Here is a 22920-nt window from a genome sequence, read left to right on the forward strand (position 1 = left end):
TTTTCCATGGGTTTAGTGTCTAAAAACAGGATACAGTTGAGCCTGGACCCAGCCCGGCTTCGCTTCTCGAAACAGACAAAGGGGAAGTCTCAATACATGCCCTTGCACCGGTCCCAACAAGTATCTATCTGTGTGGTCCTGGCCAAGACAAAGACCAAATCATAGACATTTATCCATATGCAATGGCTACTGGGTCCATGTGGCATCAAGCACAAAAATCAACAGTGTTCAGGCGTGGAGTGCTTGGTTTACTGAAGAGCGTGGCCAAGACTGCGGGGGCTTATTTAGTTGATGCAGCGTCGATGCCAGACGGTTGAGGTCCTTGAGGGCTGTAATAACAGATCATAGAGGAGCCCCCAATCAAATTTCATATTTCTTTCCACACTAAGACCAGAACACTGGTGCCTGGAAATGTTAAAATGATCCCCATTGAGGTCGTTCACGCACACTAAGGACAGGATTAAACATCCTTATGACCTTAGCAGCAACGAGCTGCTATGGCTGTTCACTTTTATCAACACACAACAATACATCATATTGCTCTGCGATGCAAATAAAACACAAGCTATCTTGCGGAGTCCGTTGTCCCTGAATGCAGTTCATAAACTCGGATGAAAAGGATGTGAGTCACCGCTGGAGTCCATGTCCAAAGCTTCGGAGAATAGGGCGCTTATGCTCCACGCCACAAACAAATGACAGAAGTTACTGCCAGCCTTTGTTTCGTGAAAGGCAAACCTTTCTTCCCTTCCCTTGCTCTCTGTGATTGGCTGAGGAAAAAGAATGCAACTGATTCATTCTCTCCAGATGGAATGGTTTTTATTGGAATGTGGATAATAAATCACCTTCTGGAGGGTGTATGTGTTGTTTGTGCATGAACATGTGTTTGTGTGTGCATGTGTGTGTGCGCTCACGTGCTTGCATTTGTAGTTTTGTGGGTGATGTATTTATAGTGTGATGGATGCATTTAAACTGGTCTATCTAAAGATACTTCTCAGTCACTTGAGGTTGCAATGCAAATCTGCCACTGTGACCGACTGGATCCGGTCAGAACGGACTCCGACCGGATCTGGTGTCTGTTTTTTTTGTTTGGGGAATGGTTGCCAATGGTAACAGATAGCCCTAGTTCCTTGTGACCTCAGAAATGGAGAGCACATGAACATTTCCTATCCTGGTAGTTGGATTGCTATGGCAACCAGAAGCCGGAGTATGGACACACCCACGTGTGGTCTGAGTCACTGAAAAAACATTCCACACATGGTGTTTCTCCCACCTCGTTTCAATACAAATACTTCTTTTTGTCCAGAATTTTGAAATTGTAGTCACATGGTGACTCACTTAATTATAACCCACTGTGTCTTAAGCAAATCTTGTGAGCAGCGATAAACTAACTTGTTGCCTGGCATCCAGTGTCGAATAAAGTCTATCATATTGCATTACATGCTCTCTCTCTCTCTCTCTCTCTCTCTCTCTCTCTCTCTCTCTCTCTCTCTCTCTCTCTCTCTCTCTCTCTTCGCACACTGTCTCAAAGTCAGAAGTAGGTCTCTGGGTGGCGCAAATGGACTAGCCCCCGGTGGCTGGCACGTTCAAACCTGGTGTGTTAAACAGCCATTTTAAATTCCCTTTACCAGAACACTCCAGCACCATTTTGTAATGGTCTGTTTCCAGTTAGGATTGGTTAGACTGTATGGAAATCAGGAACCCTTATGAGAAAACAAGCTGTTCTTTTTTCTGTCCCTTTGCTATCGTCAACATAATTGATCTTGCTTTGTGCATGTCTGGACAGAAGAGTACTACACTAGAACGTCTCTCAGTAGACTTTCGACATAACTGTTTTCAATTTCTTCATTTGCGTCGGTGCGGCAGGTTAAATGTCTCCTGCATTATTCAGTGTTCAGTTGGGCGGTGTGGCTCCATCCACTCTCCTCTTTTCTCGGAATATCTGTTACAACTTTATATGGTATCCTCCTCCCAGATAGATGCTATCTACCTTCATGGAAATGGATTGTAAAAAAAACATTGCTCCATAATTTAGGGCTTGAGGCAGCAGCAACCTCAACGGGAAGCATCAGGTGTGGTGTGCTTGGTTTACGCCACGGTGGGGCCCAGTGCGGGGGCTCGTTTACTTGATGCGGCAAAGATGCCATGCGGGTTGTAAATCAAAGGCAAATCCTTGACATCCTTGTTATAACACATCATGGAGGAGCGCACAATCAAATACCATATTTCTTCCCACACTGGGACCAGAACACCTCTACGCATGCCCTATATTATGGAGCAATGGTTTGAACAAGCTATTTCCATGGTTCCCCCCACCCATATAGATGTAATCTTCCATAATGGAAATTGTTTGCAAAACCATTGCTCCATAATACAGCACGGGCCTGGAAGAAGACCTGCCTGCTTGTTTCGCCCTGGTAAAAGTTAATTGACATAAGTATTCAGGATCCAACCGCATATTATTCTGTGGGCGAAGGCTCTGGATGCCTTACCAGTGCCTTTTAGTTCAGTTGCTCTTAGCTGTGCTGGCATGAGTCAACCCCCCCCCCCCCCCTTTTTTTTAAGTCTTATTCTCCTGCTTGTTCCTTGTCTCAATGCTTTACAATGTCCACCCTTGGCCTCAAACACTGTGGGCTGAAATATCGGAGGCCCTGTGAGGAACAAGGCCTCCAGTGTGTGTACCGCAGTTAGTGTTGCTGGGACAATGCAACGGGCTCTCCTAGATGTGAGGGACGTCGGGCATGGTAGCTGGGGCAGCAATAGAAGGACATGTCGGGTCTGAGGAGGCCCTCAGATTTATAGTCTAGATGTTCATGTGTGCCTTTTTTGAGAAGGGGATGAGGAGAATCCTTTGTGTCTCCTTTTTTTTTTGGTACTATATTCTGTCCACCCATCGCCAGCACCCTTCCACTCCCTCTCTTTGCTCCCTTGTCCACATCTTTGGGCATTATTCTCTGCTTTGCCTGCCACAAAATGGGCTTCCAGGGGCTTACCAGAAGCAGCCAGCGGTAGTTTTCACCAGACTAGTGAGGGCAGCTAGTACGGTTGTGACTTAACCATGCTAAATCTAAATCAAAGCAGTGTGGACAGTGGGGACCCCCTTGGAGATCGCTTTTGGCGTACCTCTAAAAAAGGTAAGCTATCCTTCTTCCTTCAGAGCCATTTCGACGCCGTTCACTTTCAGTTGACGATAAAAGATTAGAGCAAAATTAATTATTAAACATTACCTTGTGTCACAAAAGAGGTGTGGTGTTTGTTTATGTTTTGCGGCAATCAAAGCAACTTGAATCCCATGGACTTTGGCTGAAGAGTTTATGATGGTGAACTTGTGCAGCATTCAACTGTAGTAAAACCCAAAAAAGTGTGTAAATGTCTCGCTGATCTTAAATACAGCTCTAAAGCGCATAAGGCTCACAGGGTAAAGCCCCCAGCTTAACCCATAAAACAATGTCCCTTCTGGAACGTGTTTCTACTGGAACCTTATGTAACGTCCCATGCTCCATACAGTTAAAAATGTACTGCTTTGACAAGATAAGGATTTGAAGCACTAGGCATGCTTGGTACACAGAGTGTTCTCCTTGGGAACAGGCGGAGGCATCGGTAGCCTGAACGCTCGTGAATGAAGGTGTGCATGGAGTGTAGTAACCTGGGCTCCTCTTGACTTATGACTTGTCACAAGACGTGTCACGTTATTCCAGCAAAACTCCTCCACCAATGAGCAGTGGAGCCGGAAATTCTGATGATATCGTATCCAGCTCAATCGGCCTGTAGGGACCGGGAACACTGTTTAGTTTGTCAGCATATACCGTATTGCCAGTTCCCCAATTTTAGATGGAGTGAGAGGGAGATGAAGAAATAGAGGGATAGAAATAGAGAGAGACAGAAGCAAACATTGATGGGAGGAGGGTGAGTGGGATTTGGCAATTGTTACAGCTGATGGTTTTTTCTTTCTTTCTGCGGGCAAGGAAGGGGAGCTAATCGCTGACTTCATTTTTCTTTCCATTCTGGAAAAGGAGTAGCCAGTCCGAGCCCTGACTTGTGGAGTTTAGGACACAAATAAGCCTTGTCGTTTTTACCTCAAGCCAGCACCTCTTTATAGCTTTTCCATTTTGGTTTGTGCGTATGCGAGGCTGGCAGACGCCAAGTGCCAACCTTTCTTCCCAGCACCACAGTGGGTTATTCTTACTCATGACGTTAAATATCGCTGGGCCCAGGACTGTACTAACAGCTTTACTGGTTTGACTTGTCGGCTTGAGTTGTTTAAAAGCTATGATTAGGGACACACACTAGGGAAAGTTGGTGCATACACATACTTTTATATTTATTGGTGTTGCATAAAAATAAGTTACAATAGTTTCCGGGACTTATTTCAGGGCAATCATTTTTGTTTATTGTTCCTCAGCTGTAGTACCCCCAATGTCGATCATTCAACATATGCTTTCCACTACCCCTTTTTTTTAAATCCTAATTACCCTAGAACAGGGGCTTGTTTATTTTAGCTGCAGCTTGAGAAATGCCAAAGACACCTTTTTTCTCCTTTCCCTCTGTCTCTCACTCTGTTTTTTTCTTCGTTCCCCAGTTCCTAAAACACAAGGCCCTTTGTCTGGAAACACTTTATGTGCCCAGTGTTTAGAATAGTGTACATTATAAACAAAGGTTTAGTTTATGCTGCCAAACTATCCACCTCTCTTTTAGCCAATCATGGTGCCTCTTCTTTATATCACTGTACCCTGTCCCCCTCAATATAGCACACATCTCATACTCAATGAATCCTCTATTGAACTATTTTCAATGTAACCCAAATATCACTAGATTGTCCACATTTAGCTCTGTGGTGGACATTCCCCAAGGTTAAACACTTATTGTGTTCTTCTTTCCTGTGAGTCAGAGACTTCTTTCTCTGCTCTACTTGGCGTGCCTGCTCTATGCAACCTTTTTGCAAGGGCACCTCCACTCACTGAAAATAGACTCAGTGGTGTTGTTTGAAGTCTGTATTTACCTTTGGATATCTACTAGACTGGGTAGCCTCGTCCATTCTGCCGGAAATCTGAATTTGCCCTGCACAAGGGTCTGGAGAAGAGCAATACATTTCTTTCTGCTTCCGATATGTTTTTGCGGGAGCCAATCACCAAGCTGGCTTTTCCCCTTGGCGCGCTATTGGCTGGTTTAACACAATGACGCCAGGCAAGCGACGGCAAGCAGCCAATCGCGTACAGAGTCATGAACTAGGCCCCTTGATCACGCCTCTTGTGTTGAAGAAAATTACAGCAGCTTCCCCAGACCAATGTGCAATCGACGATCGATCTACCCAATCTTTCATATCTTATTTGATAGAGCAAGAATCAGAATGCAGTAGGTGTGCCATCATGTTGTGAGTGAGTTGGCCATGGCTGAAGAAATACTATTTCAACACTATAATTTCAACCTTGTTGTGAAGCTATGTCCAACTTAAACCTGCAAACTATTTCAAACCTACCTTCAATTAAGACTAGAGTATATTTTGCTATTTTCGGTAGGAGCATTTGTACAAAATGTCTCTGAAATCTTTATCACTTTGAGGAGTGGGGGGGGGGTCCTTGGCCTTCTGCTGTGTGCTAATGCAGGTTGTGCTGTGGGCCGATGCAGGTTGACATGGAGCCTACAGACCCTTTTCAGCTGCTTTGACAGATTCCTCAGTGCGAGGTGTTAGTCCTCTTGCACACGTCAGCCTTTGAGAGAAGGCAGCTGCCACTAAGCTGAAGGAGTTGGCCTCGACGCTTGACCTGTAGCTCGTAAACATGTTCCTTCCTCCTAAAGAAGCGATAGCTTCTTATACTTAAAGAAAGGGGAATATTGTACCGGTGGCTTTTTGGTGGATGTTTATGAAACAACTCGGACGAGCCGTTGTGAGATTTACAATGCAAACAAGTCTTTCAAATCCTTTAACCTAGATAATTTGTCTATGTCTGTATGCTTGTATGTGTGGTTCCTCATAACACAGCTCATAGTTGGCATGGTGTTTACCCTGCCCTTGACCAAAACAGGAACTCTTCCTCATAGCTAATGTTGCACTACTAGTCTGTTGACTCAAGACTCATGGTTGAAATATGCCTAACTATACACACAACCTTTTCAATGCATACACACACTCATGCACACACTCATACACACACTCATGCACACAAACACAGGGGTGGACATGTGCACTGGATTGGATCGGTCTGCCACAACCACTGGACGGAGTTTGAGTTCAGTATGCTTGTTTAATTACACTTAAAAGAGACAATGAGTTGAAGATTTTTTATATATGTAAATATTCTAGCAGCCTGCTTGCACTTTGAAATTCAGCCACTCTGCAGTATAGGGATTGCAATAACAAAACTCTTGATTGCTACTAACTCGAGAACATCTGCTCTCCTAATGTTGAAGAGGCTCTGCCATATAGGGATCCTCTTGAATATTAGGCCACAGTAACATGCATTATTCTTTCCACTTTCTTTGGCTCCATTAAAAAAACTATGAATGAATACAGCTCCAAAATGAGCAAATATCTATAACTCAAGTGTAAATACTGATGATTACTAAAGGTTATTGTGGGACAGTAAATACTTTTGACCTCAGACATGATTATTTTGAGGTGATAGTGTGTGTGTCCAAGGTCACTGAAGTATGAAGACCCGTTTTGGAAAGGTTGGTGTTCAGTGTGATTTCTGAGGATCACCCTCACTCTGTCACAATCAACCCTCTGTACCAAATGACGCCCTGACCTTTCCTTTCCTTTCCTTTCCTTTCCTTGGAACCGGCTCAAGTGTCTGGGCTCTGATATCAGAGGGGGGTTCACGTGTGCTGAACCATTAGGCCCTCGTGCGCCAGGACGTGGACTAGTACTCCTGTCAGTTCTATTTTTGGCAGTGGGGAAGTCTGAGACACTGAAGCAGAAGGGCAGAATGGTGCACGTGAACCTTGTTCATTCAGTCAGTCCTTCCAAGTGAAGTTTCTTTAATGACTAAACACAATCAGGGTTCGATTCTGGCATTGCTTGCAAAAAACTATTTCTGCAGAAACTTTTGAACAGTTACAAAGTATAACCTGGTGATACAAGTGGAGACTAGAAGCTCACTTATAGTTGTGATCTATTTCTGTTGATCCATTCTGTTGACAATAGAATAACCCAATGTCAAATCTTGACAGGGTTGCTGGAGAGGCTATGCCAGTATGCTGTGCCAGTATAAAGAGCAACAGAAGTGACACTCCACATATAGAGGGGGAAAAAGAAAGGCAGGATATTGAACATTGGGATGACAAGGATGACTCGGGACAGGGCTTGAAGCCAGGTTAGCACATTTTGTTGAACAATTCACTGTTCACTGAACACTTTGTGCATTAGCAGTGCATTAAATTATACTGATTGGCAGCCTTGAGGGCAAAGCAGTAGCCATCACAATGCAAATTAGCACTAATGAGAGGAAACCCCACACAAATGTCTTCAGTGAATGGCTGTCTGGCATTTAATCATCAGAGATTGCTTTGCTTGCAGTATATGTGCAGGCCTTTTTCTCTGTTGTGCTGTCGGCTTTCTGTGCTGTTCTTACCCAAAGGCAATCAAAAGTTCTGAGAGATGCAAGCACTGCTCTTGTCATCCGATGTCACTGCAAAAATGCAAAGAACCTGATGCAATGCAAACCTCTCATTTGCATTAAACACTCATGCTCATAAAATTCTAGCATATTTCACCACCTTTTCTCTGTTGTCAGGCAAAGCCAAACATGCACATAATAACCCTGCCATGTTGTAAGATTCAAGATTATTTCAACGTAAAAAAAAAGAGATCTGAGAGACTCTGAGAACTGATTCTCATGGTAGGAAGGCTGTTGGGAAAGACTTTGCATACCTTCCAGCCATGTCCCTGCTTGGCAACTCTCTTCAAGCCAAGGGCTGAACCCAATGGTTTTGCATTGCCCTAATCATACAGGTAAAGCTACTACTGGCACTAGCCAGAGGCACTGTCTATTAAATCTTAGAATAGATGTCTCCAAAAAGGTTGGTTTTTCATTGTGTTTGTTTACATAAGATATTTTTTAGGCTGGATAATTCACTGTTATTACGCAACTTTGAAATCAACCACTTTTTATTAAAGTTTTATTAAATGATGAAGTTTTATCAAAGTTTTATTAAATGACACCCAATGACACCAACCGTCAAAAGCTGACAGGTAAGGACTATAATTAAGCTGTTGGCCTTGAATGAGCTGATAGGGGTTGCTAGGTAGACAAAATGCAAATGAAGGGTGCAGTTTGTATACAGTTGGCCTGCTTCCTCCAGACAGCTGTATGGAAGTTGACAGCGTAGTTCAGCTGTCCAAAGCTACACATTCACAGGTTGTTACTCTGCTGATAAGAATGAGTTAGAGTATGTGCTGGTCACCATGGCAAATAAAATCAAAACAGTTTCGAACTGGTGGCTGCATGTGGAATGGTGTGTGGTTTCAGACATTGGCGGCATAGGCCTCACATTACCTCCCATTCACAACCACCAGTTTCACAGCTGAATCACTCTTTTGAGTTTCATTTTACTATAATCCCTGCAACACTGCACTTCACAGTTACATGCAGCAAAATATAGATTCCCTTTCAGCACCATGTGGTCTACCCTTGTAGTTTCTTCATATGGGGTTTGGCCAGAGCAGGGGAGACACTCACTGACAGACCAAGAGAGATGAGAAAGAAAGACAGATGCACAGAGGAAAGAGAAAATGGATCCAGGGAGTAGTAATATGATCCCATGTTCATGGTAGCTTGCAAAAGGTTAGCCATAATGCACTTCTCTTTATATAGTTGGGTGGGATTGTAGGTTCACTGCTATTTTCAGGCATTGGGACCTAAGTATCCCTCAGCAGAGAAGCGAAGGGAACGGGGCTTCTTGCAGTTGGTTGCGTCATTTCTAATGAGTCACCCTGCGGTGGTGAGTCTCTTTCATTTCCTCCACCTGGCGGTCGCTTAGTGCCCTGCCAAACAAACACTATAACAATATGAATAACTTTGTGCAGTTTACCAGCTCCATTGTAAGCTGAAGCCAACATCACGTCTACTATTTACAACAGTTGAGTAATTATATCTCTTCTATAATGTCAACCTATAATAGACACAATAATTACAGTCGTAAAATGTTATTTAAAAACATTGCACAGAGGACTTAAGAGTTTTTGATTAACTCTTTGGAAACAATGCTGCACGACCGGATAATACCTGATGTGTCTTTCATTTGCATCCTTGTCAATGCCGAAGGCCTGTCTATCCATCCTGCCACTAATCTCTAAGTCACAGCCCACTTCTTAAAGTGAATGCTGTGACATGCCAAGGGGAGTGTGTGGGTGTGTCAGAAAGCCCTGGCCTGTTTGTGACTATGTATGTGTGTTTATTGGAGGAGGCGTGCGCATGAGTGTGGATGGGCGTTTCTCTACAGTCCACAGAGCAACAGGACATGTGCTCAGGCACACTGCATAGGTGTACTGTTCCATTCATTTGGTTCGCCTGCTCGTATACCTTCTAGCATTTACAAGAGGATTCAAAATGTTTTCCCTTTTAATTTTCGCGTCGTGATTTTTTTGGACTGTGTTTTTGAGGTCTTTTGGTACTTTTTTCCATGCCATCTTTTCCTCAGAATTAGACAGAAGGTAGGAGGAGCTGAACGGAGTGCTGCACTCTCTTTCTCTCCCTCTTTCCCTTACTCACATACACACACTCCTCTCTCTCGCTCTCCCTCTCCCTCTCTTCCATTCTGTCATTGCCTTCTCGGCAGAACAGACTGTTCACGTCCCAGCCAGCTCGGTTGTGGAAAGAATACTTTCTTAACTGTGTTTGAGAAAAACCAAAACTTCTGGAAAACCTTGGAATGCCTTTTACGACATATTGTTTTTGTATTTTTAAAAAGGAAAAAGCAAGCAGAAGAAGCTAAAGAAAGACACTGCAACTAAAGGAATACTTGTTGTCTAATTGAATAGCCCGTGGCAGCTGGTTTTGCCACTGGATCGTTTTACGTACCAACGAGTGAGGCCATTCAGTAAACTTTCAATCTCGAAGAACTTTTCAGCTCCTTGCTGTTCCTCATCCTGAAAGGGAAAGTAGAACATACAGCACAATGGTAGCGGGAATGGTGATGCCCCTCAGGGATCTGAGGGCCATCTATGAGCTCCTGTTTCGAGATGGTGTGATGGTGGCCAAGAAGGACAAAAGGCCACAGACAAAACATCCTGAGATACCAGGCATCAGCAACTTACAGGTGATGCGGGCCATGCTCTCCCTCAAGTCCAGAGGCTATGTGAAGGAAACATATTCCTGGAGGCATTTCTACTGGTACCTCTCAAATGAGGGCATTGTTTACCTACGTGACTATCTGCGCCTACCTGCAGAGATCGTCCCTGCCTCCCTACAGAGAGTAAAGAGACCAGCAGCAATGCTTCCCATCTCCCGTCGTGGTGCACAGGTCCAGACCGTTGAAGGCCCTACGTCGTATGTGCCGAAGCCTGGGGGTAGGCCTGGGTCAGAAAGTCGTGAGGGGCTAGCTGAGCGCCAGGGCTACCGCCATAAGATGGCCGAGGGAGAAGAGGAAGGGTACAGCGATAGAACCCCTAGGTTCAGAGGTCGCCCAGCTGCTGCTGAGCCAGCCAGACCAGGAGCATCATGGGAAACAAAGGACCAGCCTCAACAGCTCTATATGAAAGGGAGGGGCTTCAGCAATAGAGATGCCAATGCTGGTGAAGGCCAGGCTAAAATAACCTACATGTCTTCTCAGCAGACTGCTGCTGTCAGCAGCAACAAGCCCCTCTTCACCTCACAACAGAGTCCAGTGTCTGAGATCTTTGTTGGAAAGGCCCATGTGGTCCAGGCTAAGAAGGCTAAAGATCAAACACACTCCTCAGCACAGGTAACTGTGTGTGAGAGTGTATCCTCAAAGGCTTCTCTTCAGTTTTCTGCCAACGAAACAAAGAAAGACAAGGCTAAAGAAGAACTTATTCATCCTAGTGAAATGAAATACTCCTCCGCTCCTCTCACAAAAAAAGTGAAAGAAGAGAAGAGTAGTGTGGAAAATGCCTCTCCTCTACCAATTAAGGTTGCAGAAGTGAAGGCCCCTGTTGAAACTGTAGTTGTTAAAGAGAAGCCTCAGAAGGTTACTAATAGGCCTGAACATCAGGAGATCCCTAAACTTTCTGAAGACCCCAACACCACCAGCAAGCCTGCTATCTCCACTCAACCCCCCAGAGAGATTAAATCAGAACAACGAGAAGTAAAGGTGGTTCAGCAACCAATTGGACCTGCACAAAGGACCACGACAGCTGAATGTTCTATCACTAGAACCGCCAAAGTAACTACTACTCAGGGCAAGCTCAATCCTGTAGCTGAAAAGACCCCAAACAAGCCACTTCTGAAAGCAGATCCCAAGGAGGAAAAGCGATCAACAATTGTAATAGCTCAGAAGCTTGATGAATCTCCAGCAGAGAGTCTCCCTGTTAAAGCTTTGCCGCAGAAGGTTGATGAAGAGATTACTTTGGAACCCCCCACATCAGTAGTTGAAACTGTCCGGAAAACAGTGGTTATCTCAACACAAACGAGCACTGCTATGGAGACAAAGAGTAAAGGGGATATTATAGAGAAAAGTGTGGAAGAAGCTGAAAAACCATTGATGTTTTTGGAAGTTTCTGCTCCCTTAGAACATAAAGCTGGATTGTTGAAAAAGGAATCTCCTGATCAGAATAATGCTAGCATTGTCTTAGCAGAGATTCCTGCTGGAGAAGACATAGAGAATGAAACAAGCTCCAAATTAAAAAAGAAAAAAAAGAAATCCTCACGTGAGAAAGCTACGACACCCAAGGCTGCAGAAATACCTTGCGTCAAGATGACAGCAGATAAGGCTCTTGTCAACCAGGCTTCATTGGATGTTACACAAGATACATCTGAAACACCAACACTGCCACCCAGAGTTCACCTTGAGGGACCGTCAAATGATGAAAATAAATTAGAAGCCAAAATGTCTATTGAGGTGAATTTATCTCCTGAACCAATTGCGGACCAGACTGTCTCTAAATCATTTGTTGCTCTCGCTGTAGTGCCCCCAGTGGAGATTCCGGGCACTGCAGAAGTGAAAGACGAGGTTGAGGGAACAAGTTTTAGCAAAGTTCCACAGGGACCACTTTACTCAAAGGGTGGGGTCACCAACACCAACCTGACTGTAATAACCCACCAGGAAACTTCAACATCCGAAACAGAGATAGTGACTGTCACTAGAATGGAAACTGTAACTGTTGAAGAGACTCTAGAAAGCACAAAACCTGTTGAGAAAGCCACTGTAGTACTTTCAGGATCAAAGGAAATGATTGAAGCCCCTGCTGCATTAAGCATTGTGGTTGAGGAATCTTCAAAAGGCAAAAAGAGAGGGAAAGCGAAAAAGCAAGCTCAGGCTCGCATTCCAGCAACCATAAACACAGAGCCTGTCTCCCCTCCTGCAGAAGAGCCACTTTCCTACACTGATGTACTTTCTCTGCCCCAGGCCATTGCTCCCACTACCGTGGTCACAGGGCAAACCGATGGCCATCCAACGATTACTCCTGAAAGAATGTGCAGTGAAGAAATCAGACAGGCAACAGCTGTGTTCACTGAGGCCCCGGCAGACAAAGGGGAGGAGGAGCCAGCTCCGCTCTCTGTGAAAAATATCAAGCGGGAGGTCCCGAAACCAAAAACATCCTCCTCTGTGAGGGAAGCACCCGCAGCCGGAGATTTAGCGTCAGCAGAACCAGCAGTAGCTGCAGAGGCGACTGGAGCAAAGGCACAGGCCAACCCATCTCTCAAAAAAGGGGAGATTACCAGAGCTGCAGAACTACATTCTGCTGCTCAGGCAGGAAAGCAGAGGGCAGGAAAGAAAGGGCTCTCAGTCCCCCAGGCCCCTGTGCCCCAAGACCAACGAAAGGACTTGAAGGAGGACACACCCTCTGTCACTGCCACACCTGATTCCTCCCAGGCACACCTCGTGGACAGCTGTCATTCTCTTGGTCCAGAAGCAGACGAGGCCAACATGAGGAGGAAGATTGTAGTCGTGGAAGAGATCATTGAGGTGAAGCATATAGCTGGCCATCAAGATGGGGCCCAACCACCTTCAGCAGCTGTCAAACCTGAGCGGGAGGTGGAGGAGGAAGAGGAACTGGACCTGGACGTCCTGGAAGAACTTGCCATTGAACGAGCGCTCGTGAACGCCGCTCCGCCTGTGTGCGCATATGGCGCCTCACCTGAGGAAGACTGGGACCATACTCTGGAGGATCCTGAGGAGAAAACCTGGCCTAACTTCATAGAAGGTTTGATTGTTTAATATCTTGCCAGTTACACTTCTTGCTGCCACTGTCCTTTCGCGTTTCCTTGTGATGTCATTGTTGGTTCTTGGTTTTCCTTACTTCTATGGAGGGTGGGAGGTTTAAAGGGGGGCTATTTATTTCCAGCTTACAAATCTTCCAGAGCCTACGATATGTGTTTTGCACTCTGTATTTGTGTGTTGGAAGTGTCTTTGACCTCTCTTTAAAGTGCTCAAATGCTACATTGTTTTTATTTAGAAGTCAGTCCAGTAATTAAGTTTGCTAACTCTCTTCTGTTTTTCTGAGACACTGAGGAGCCATGTATTATAGCACATGGGCGTACAGCCCTCTGGTATTGATCTTCATTGGTAGAATATGTTAGCTATTCATCATACTTTGAGCTATGCATCAAGACATTTTTATAGCCATTTCTTAGTGTTGATAGGTTCAGTCTTCAGGGTAGTACACTGAGCTATGCAGGGAGGGGTGGGTCACAACAGCAATCTCAGGGGCCATCTCGCTAGGCTTGCCAGCTGAGATGATCCAGACTTGTGATGACTTCAACAAGGTGGGGCTGTTAGCTAAGCTGTAGCCCTGCCCGGCCCCTATGGAGATGGATGTGCGCGATACAGTTTTAGGCGTAAAATTTGAGAGAAAAGGGTGTGAAACTTTCTCTGCTTCTCTTCTAGAGTAACACAGTGTTCCTTGCACTTTTAATTCTGAATTTTTCTTTGTTTCTCTTCATTCTTATGGGAAGATATAAATGTAAAAAGTGGAAGTTCCTTTACACTTGTTCTAAAACTTTTACAGTTAGAATACAGGAGGTATGCAAACAAGACATTATCATTACCTGCCTCCCTCACAGTTGCTAAAGTCAGTTGCCTACGTCAGTTGCCTGATGTTGGCAATGGCAACAACTAAAATTTCCAGAATGTTCAGAACACATTACCAAAACAAGTCAGTGGTGGCCTTTCAGAGGTAGACACACACAAATGTTTTTGTCATATTTAACTGTAATGTCTTCGTCTGACTGACCGGGGGTTGGGTCTGGCATTCCACAACATTTAACAAACTGAATAAAGCATTGTGACTGACATCTCGCTTGGAACTACAGAGAAGATAGTGAAATGCACAAGGGCGTTGCCTGTTGTGGGTGTGAGCGAGTGAGTGAGAGGGAGAAAAAGAAAGTCGGGAAGTTGGAAGACTTTGCTCACAGTTGCATGGGTGTGTTTATTTGGTTCCACACATGATGGCTCGGTCTGGATCAAATTAGTGGCCCTGTTCTCATATTCAACTGTAAGTCATAATATAAGCAGTTCATTTTGTGTTAAGATGAAATGCACATTTAAAAAATGATGCATCAAACCCAAACCAATAATACATTCATTGTGAGAAGCGTTGCATTCAGTAAACATAGTAAAAGACGCATGTTAATACCCTCTATAAAAATGATCTATTAGTCATAATGCAAATGACTGCTAACATTGAATTTGTCTCTTGCTAAGCTGGTTTTGTTAAACTGTTGGCTGTTCTCTCTGTGATATATGAGACTGGCTGATCTGACAGTGGCCTGCCACAGTGTTGTCCTAGCCAGTGTCCACTGTATTGGCTAACTCACTGCTGACATCTACTGACCGTTAAGAGTTAGTAGAGGTCTAACACAGCCTATATTTCTACAACAAATACATACAAACATGCGTGTATTATCCACTGTAAATAGCATTGCAAAAAAGTCTTGTTGAGATCCCATGTTTTATGCAGAGATTATTGCATAATTCGGGTCACACCCTTAAACAATGTTTAATGGCATCAATGTTACCTTTCAACTTTTTTCTCTCTTTCTCTGTCTCTTTGTATATATCTCTCTCACTGTCTCTCTCTTTCTGTCTCCCTCTCTTTGTCATTATTGTCTCTCTCTCTCTCTCTCTCTCAAACTTCAGGCGTCAGACAGCATGTCTCTAGTTGTAGTCATGTAGAATCTGGGAGAGATTACTCTCTGATGTGTTGGACACATGTTGGACTTGCCTTGTTGCTCTTCCACATCATACATGTCATTGTCTGTAGACCTAAACTGAACAGCAAGGGGCTTCTTGTTGTACATAGTCGTGCCTACGGTGCCATTTGAAACGTGTCTGCTGCACATGGCACCAGGGGCAATTAGACCACGTGTCTTATCCAGACATGACATTAAGTTTCCCTTGCATTTCCATCCCTGAAAGTATGCCCACTGCATAGTTGTGTGATTCATGAAATGAAGGGCCAGTCTAGCTGCTTGTTCCCTTTCATTAGCAGGGGCACATGATTTTGGTTGTCGTCTATGACTCATTGCCTGGACCTGCCGCCAGATGTAAAGGTCTAATTTGTAACCTGGCCTTTTTCTACAAGAAATACGACAGAAAATCAATAAAATGGCTACACCGTGTTAGCCGTCGATCTATAGACCATGTGGAGGCTTTGCCTGAATAGGAAGTTGCATAACTTTGTTAAAGCCTATCTGCTCACTGTCTCTTGTTTCATCAAAATAATGGAACCAAGCCACCCGGTCCTGTCTGCTCCTCGCGGCCACTCCACCTGTGAAGTCCCATCTGCTATTTCAGTCAGCTCATCATGAGATGTGAGCCGTCAGTCGGCAGTTTATGATTGAGAAACAAGTACATGACGCAGAAGGCAGCAGTCCAGTGGTGGAGTTTACTGGGAAGGTGGAACATAATCCTCTCTTGAAAACTTTTTGTATTTATTGTTGCCAATTCTGGAAGCAGATTTAATGGCAAACTGTAAAAGTCTTATTAATGAATTAAGATTAACATTTTTGATTTGCGTATAGCGGCGCAAAATCAAATGATTTCTGGAAAACCCGAGAGCAAACGCACATGAGGAAACTTGCATTCATGAAAAATTTAGGTTTTTTATCGTGTCTTCAGTCTGCTGTAATTTTACACAAAGTTTATGTTTTTATAATGTAACATGACAACATACAGTGAATCTGCGCAAAGAGTTCATGATGACAATATGACTTTGACATTCTGGGATCTCTCTGGGAGTATGGCTCAATGTATCACCCGGGTGTTGTTACATGGAAACCGAGTTTTCACCGGGGACGTTTGACAGTTCATCAGTGTCCATATGTTATCAGGGAAGTCAAAACACTGCTTCTCTCAGGGCACTTGGTCCTGGGCATTCTTATTCATTTGTCAACATTGCAATTTACAATGCCATTTGCGTAGGTTAAAGCTTGACTATATTTAGAGTATGTTATGCCTTGCTGTCCTCCCAAAAGGCATTAGGATCTCAGCATTGTGGGTGGTTATAAACCCACATGCAAAACTTTCCACATATCCTGCTCTTATTGGGCCCTGAGTGCACTCACATTGCCTCATGCAAGTTGTAATGTGTATTGTTCTGTAGCACCATCATGTTATAGTTTGTTCATGATTTCAATTTGGATAACATATAGGTGCTGTTTATTTACAAAACTTCTTTAACTGTCCAATGTCTCACTACCCACAAACGAGAGTATGTAATCGACTATATCAATGTTCTCTGAAAAGTAATATAATACAAGTGTGCTTTGATAATATTAGCGCTCTATGATCTCTTTTATAGCGTATCATATCCTGATTCTTTAAATTGGGAATTAGGTGAATCACTTTTTTTTTCCTGGCCCCTGACATAATAACTCTAAATAAAGTATCCCTCGTCATCATCGAGCGATAGCGAGAGCATATGAGTGCCGGAGATGAAGAGAGTGTGTCCCTAGGGGGCCAGTGTATCCAAGCAGGCCCCCAGAGTGCCTCCATCAGTTGCAAACAGTGACACTGCGTGATCCTCTGGATCTGCTGTGTATTTATAACCTGTCACCAGAAGTTCCAGACCTCTCCTCTTGGGCACCCACACCACCCCGAACCCACTCCTCCCCCCCCCCCCCCCCCCCCCTTGGCGTGGCGTGCCCCAACAGCCCCCCCTCCCAATGCGCTCCCCTCCCCTGGCTAACTATGAGACCACCAGAGAGCAGGGCTGACGAATCCTAGCAGCAGGCAGCGCTGTCAAGATTCAACAGAGGGGGAAACAAGGCTGTAAGAGCAAGAACAAACAGAAGTCTCTACCTTCCCCTCCATTCCCCCCACTTTCCACGACTGTCTCTCTGTCTTTCCCTTTAACCAACGGCTACTTCCACCATTTCCGTCCCGTCTCGTAGATGAAGATCATACCTGGTAGGTTTATAGCGTAAGGAATGGTGTGTCAATTTACTGCATCTACCCAGCTGTCCGTCTGCCGACCTTCCCTGTCTGTCTGTCTGTCTGTCTGTCTGTCTGTCTGTCTGTCTGTCTGTCTGTCTGTCTGTCTGTCTGTCTGTCGTGTGTTTCTTGTCAAAGCCAGCGTGTGAAATATTGTTCTCCTTCTGAAGGGGCACTACACGTACGCAGACTAACAAACAAGGCAGCTCACACCGTGAGCCCAATACGCACACAACTTTAACACCGAGCTTTAGAGCACCGTCTCTATTCCATTTTTAACCACGGTGGTCACCGGGTCGGTTGCTTGCATTCGGGGTTAACTCTTGCTGGGGTTTCTTTTCCCAACTTCCTATTCATGTTACAGTGTGGATATGTGCTGCTTCAGAGGAAAGACTGACCCATAGGTTTGGGAAGTATTGTTCCTGTCACTCTGACATATTAAGGGGCCATGTGCAGCAGAATACTACTCGGACCTAAGACAGAAGAGTGACTCTGTTAAGTTGGTGTTTGTGTATGTGGGTGTGGGTGTTTTGGTCACCGCCTGCTATTGTCTTGCACACATGTGTGAAGCCATGGTTGTTTGCTGTCATTGTGGATGTGTGTACTATGTATAGACCGCATGAATGTTTTGATGTGTTTACACGTACATACAATATGTACCATATTATTGTTCCTTTGTTCTGTGATACAACCGTGAAGCTGTATAAGTATCTATCCTTACGTGTGAGAGATTCAATATAGATATCTAGACAAATAGATAAAATATGGTGAAAAAAGAGAAATACAGTTACATAGTCACTGACCATCACAATAATATCTTGGGAAACGACAAAGTTGACTTCCAGGAACTATCTGGCAGATAGGTCAGAGGAAACTCAAATAATCAGTCGATAGCTCACTGAGATTGTAATGGCAATGGCTTTCTTGGTTGATATTGATATGTGTCCCGAACAATGAGAATGACCATACAATAAAGAAAAGCTGGGATGAGTAAGAAAATCTCCAACATCAAAATGAAAAACACATGGAATGGTATTGAGAACAGCAGGCTCCCTGCCACACCCATTCCGGCCCCGCTCCCCTTTTACTCCAGGGTGGACCAGCTGTCCCGGCCACCAAAGCCTTGCTCTTAACTTATGTCTGGTTCTCAATGCCGTCAGCTATCCCCTCTAGACACTGTGCACTGGTGCCCGCCCTGGTGCTGTTTGGGCACATAGCCGCCCTAATCACAGTGTGGTATTCACGAAAACAAAAGCGACCAGGTAAGAGAGAGCCGCTTTACAGTAGGGCAGAAGGAACACCAGCGTTAGTGGAGTCCAAGTGACTATAGTAATAGTATTAGTAGGAGTAGGAGGAAGTGATTAGCAGATTAGGGACATGAAAGTTTTTTACCGCCCACCTTTTTAAATTGATTGCGTGTCTTCTCATTTAAACCAGTGTGACAATAACCCACCGGTAGTGTGGTTATTGTGCTTTATACATCCACTTCAAAGTGACGATGTTGATCTTTTTTTAATGTGTTCTTCTTCACATTTGCATCCCCATAACTCTCTGTTTGGCCACAAGTATGTGCCACCTTTAGGCTTGACATGCATGCCGATTCTGTGACGTGCCGCCACCCTCACATGGCTGTAAGTTCATACGTGCCCCTCCAGCCCCCATCCCGCTTTGATATTCATCCCACTGGATCAAAGCGTGACCCCAGACCATGTCACAGGTCCTGTGTGCTAATGTCACTGAATCTGTGTGCGTGTGACTAAAGTGTGCGTTGTCTCTGCAGCTGCAGTGGGTTTAAACCCTCGGTACACAGAGACACGCACGGAACTGGAGCCCACAGCATTGTCTTATACTGCAGGGATATGTGAGACCCGGAGAGTGAAAACCTGGTGGAGATTAAGCCCTGTCTTCCACCCTCTCACTCATTTAACCTCCCAGCAACGCCCTTGTTGTCCTGCCATCAAAAAGGCTAAATGACGGTTGCCAATATGGCCACCTCCCAATAGTACACACACACACGCACACACAAAAAACGTATTCTGTTGTTGAACAGCCTCTTTGTTAAGGAACAGTAGTAGTGCACCTGTCAGGGAGGGGATTGCCGACAAACGACACCTCCAACGTCCTTTCACATGTAAATGACCTGTAAATTGGCCGTTCATTAAATCTAGTACTTGTCCTAAGGTTGTGACAAACAAAAATGAAGGTAATTTATTTATTATGATTATTTAATCTTTATAACACTGACCTTAAAAGCATTGTTATACGAGTTGTGTAAAAACAGTGTCACAAAACTTGCTTTATATTAATAATAATATATTACCCTGCCAATCCTGCCAGTATGAAGAATGGTTCATATTCCTCATATTCCACCACTACCACCACTTCATCATTGCTCTTCAGTGAGGCTATTAACACAGGCCCAGTGGGACTTGTTTGGTCTTAGCTGTCCCCTTCCACTGCCTTCCGTACAGCATAACAGCCATGTTACTGTCACCCCAACCCGTCCCCTGTCTCTCTCTCTCTCTCTCTCTCTCTCTCTCTCTCTCTCTCTCTCTCTCTCTCTCTCTCGCTTTCGCTCTCGCTTTCTCTTTCTCTATGTTTCTCTCATATATACCCTCTCTCTATCATGTATTCTCTCTCTCTCATACATTCCCTCTCTCTCTCCCTCAAATAAACCCTTTCTCTCTGGAGCATATTACAGCAGTGAGAGTAGAGAGATCATTCAGTTGGGATGTTGCCTACTGTTGGTGTGAACAGGGTAGCCTTTTGAGACCATCCAGAAATTCAAGTTTGTGTTTCGCAATGAGTCTGCCCTTGGCTTGGTAGCAGTGGATTTCCAAACATGGGTGCGGCTTTACGTTTTTCAAAAATGCTCACATTAGACAACAAAAGTGATGCATGACCTTGATGATCTTGATCTCTCGTCTCTGAGAAACGCCTTCCTTTCTGTCATCCTGTCTCATAATTTTTCGGTCCATTTCATATAACACGATTTTAATTGCTCCGTCGATTGATACACTTTCCTTTTGCGTGGCCGTTGATTTTTTTATTTTATTCACGAGCAGGAACTCTCCCTTTTTTTGTGGGAGGCTTGCGGTGGGCTGGAGGCCAGACTGAGAGAAACAGAATGTGTCCTTGGGAGAGCAGGATGGTTTATAGGGCCAGGAGGCAGGAGTGTCCGGTCTACAGGGGGAGGCCTCCAGGCCGTCGTTGTGAAAGTGGGAACAGTGACACCCGTGGCTGTCCCCTGACCCCGGGGACCCCCAGGGGTCGGTGGAAAAGGTCACACAGGAGAAAGGGCGGGGGGGGAAGTGAAGTGAACATTCTTCCTGCACACGCACACATTCAACATGCACTATGACTTCCAGCAATGCATTCTATGCAACGATAGTTATTCAAACAGCAGATTTCCATGCTCTCGTGTCGTCATGTGGTTACAGCCCAGGTCATGTAACCGCAACTCAGATGCTGTTGGGATCTGTGTGTGTGTGTGTGGGGGGGGGTTAGTATGTGGGTCTGTTTTGAATATTGGATATCTCACGAAGCCTCGTCGACCATACCTCACCTTCCCTGTGGGAGTTAGCCATGCTTCTCGCCACATTGGCACCCAAGCCCTACTTCCTGTTGATATGATAAAGGTCAACGATCGGAAAGCACCACACTCGCAAGCACACACAAACACGCACAGACACACACATCAATTCATTGGGCAGGGGTGGCACCAGGAAACGATCAGTTAAAATACTGTAACTTATTTATATTCCAGGTTTGGTGTCATATATATATATATATATATAAGTCTAGTCGTGTGTGTATATATATATATATATATATATATATATATATATATATATATATATATAAATATATGTGTATGTTTGTCCAGTCTTTGAGGCTCTTTAGTTTATTTATACTTTGTTCGACTCCCCCCACCCATCCTCCTCACCCCCTCCCCGAGGACCTCTTTGTACCACTCGGCTCAAGGTATTTAAAAGCATCCACTGTGTTTACTCAGAGCGGTTGTGAAATATGTCTCTTAAAGATCATGGCATTTTACCTTTGAAAAGCAGCTGTTCTGTTTTGTGGCATATGTATATATATATATGCATATGGGTGACAGTAAACAAACGTTTCTCTCTTCTATTCATCTCTCCATTCAGCCTTTCCAGCATAGCATTCTTTCTTCAAATGAAAGGTAACATTTAATGATTGTAAAAAGGGACACCTTTGCAAGAGGTTGAGTTCCCACTGCCAGCTCTCATACCAGACCATGTCAGCTGCTCTGTGTTCCTCGTGGGACCAGAGCCATTATGGTCCCTATCAGGTGCGACGGCATCAGAAGCCAATCCAGGGGACTCTGGAGCAGAGGTCATTCTGTGTAAGACGAGAAGGCTGCCCATTTAGGTCCATGTCTCTTTAAAATGCGACCCGGGACCCTCTCAGCTGTGACCTCTAATAGATCTTTAACTTTCTTTAACGACTAGACCAATGGCACCTCTTAATAATAATATTTGCAAATTCAGACAGTTGTTTACCTCCAACAAATAGATGGGATAGCTCATTTTAGCGGGCATTGTAGGACTACATTGGGCAGGGCTGCTAAATAACTTTTGATCTTTTACTAAATGGTTGTTGACCACAGGTGTCAGCTGTGACTGTATGTCGCATACATGTAACACCCCTAAAGGAATGGACTTGGCACATCTTAAATGACAGCAGAGACGCGTGTTGGTGTCTTGGGTGGAATGGCAGCAACCAGAGGAGCTGGGGATGTCCCAGATTCACACTTTTTTGAGGCCCTGTGCATTAGATATATGGGGACACAAGGGGGTTTCTGAATGCGCTGAGCTACGGAGAAAGGAGCAGATATTTGTACACTAAAATGTGTTGTCTAGGTGAGTAGGAGCAGGCGATAAAAACAGTAACGATCGGTATCAAAACTAACTTTATTCATTTTTAATAAATCAAATTAGTAAAATCGTAATTAAATGGGGTCTACTGACTGCCCAAAAACCATTTAACCGACAACAATCTAAGGCTAAGGTAATTTTATGTAAGCTTACGATAAAAATACACGATTTATTGGCCTACAATTAGGCCAAGGATTAATAAATTATTAAGTTCATAGGTTATCAATTTATTATAAATCTCTTTACGGTACCTGATTGAGCAGTCATGTGTAAATCTGTCCCATAAATGTGTCATCTGGATATAAACCTACACTAACAAGGGTTATGACCACTCCCAACACTTTTGAGCCAGCCCTGGTAAGAACTGGGATCTTGCATTTCTGGAATGTATTCAAAGGTATAACTAACGTAAAGCCTGTTGCAATAGCGTCACTGGAATGTGAAATAAATGTTAACCCGTTAA

General features: G+C 44.4%; 1 protein-coding gene across 9 annotated transcripts in view; it reads left to right on the forward strand.

Annotated features, from left to right (window-relative positions):
• Window positions 1-22920, forward strand: part of LOC307075670 (plectin-like) — a 106338-nt gene that overhangs the window by 38738 nt on the left and 44680 nt on the right. For 5 of the 9 annotated variants that reach the window (XM_079736334.1, XM_079736337.1, XM_079736336.1 and 2 more), the window contains exon 1: window positions 9492-13318. The exons of the other annotated variants lie outside the window; for them this stretch is intronic. In XM_079736334.1, the coding sequence (XP_079592460.1) occupies window positions 10114-13318 (3205 nt within the window). In that variant the 5' untranslated portion in view covers window positions 9492-10113. Of the gene's footprint in view, window positions 1-9491; window positions 13319-22920 lie in introns of those variants that run through there. 9 annotated transcript variants of the gene reach the window in all.

This window comes from Pollachius pollachius, assembly GCF_949987615.1.
Source record: "Pollachius pollachius genome assembly, chromosome: 1".
Taxonomy (NCBI): Eukaryota; Metazoa; Chordata; class Actinopteri; order Gadiformes; family Gadidae; genus Pollachius; species Pollachius pollachius.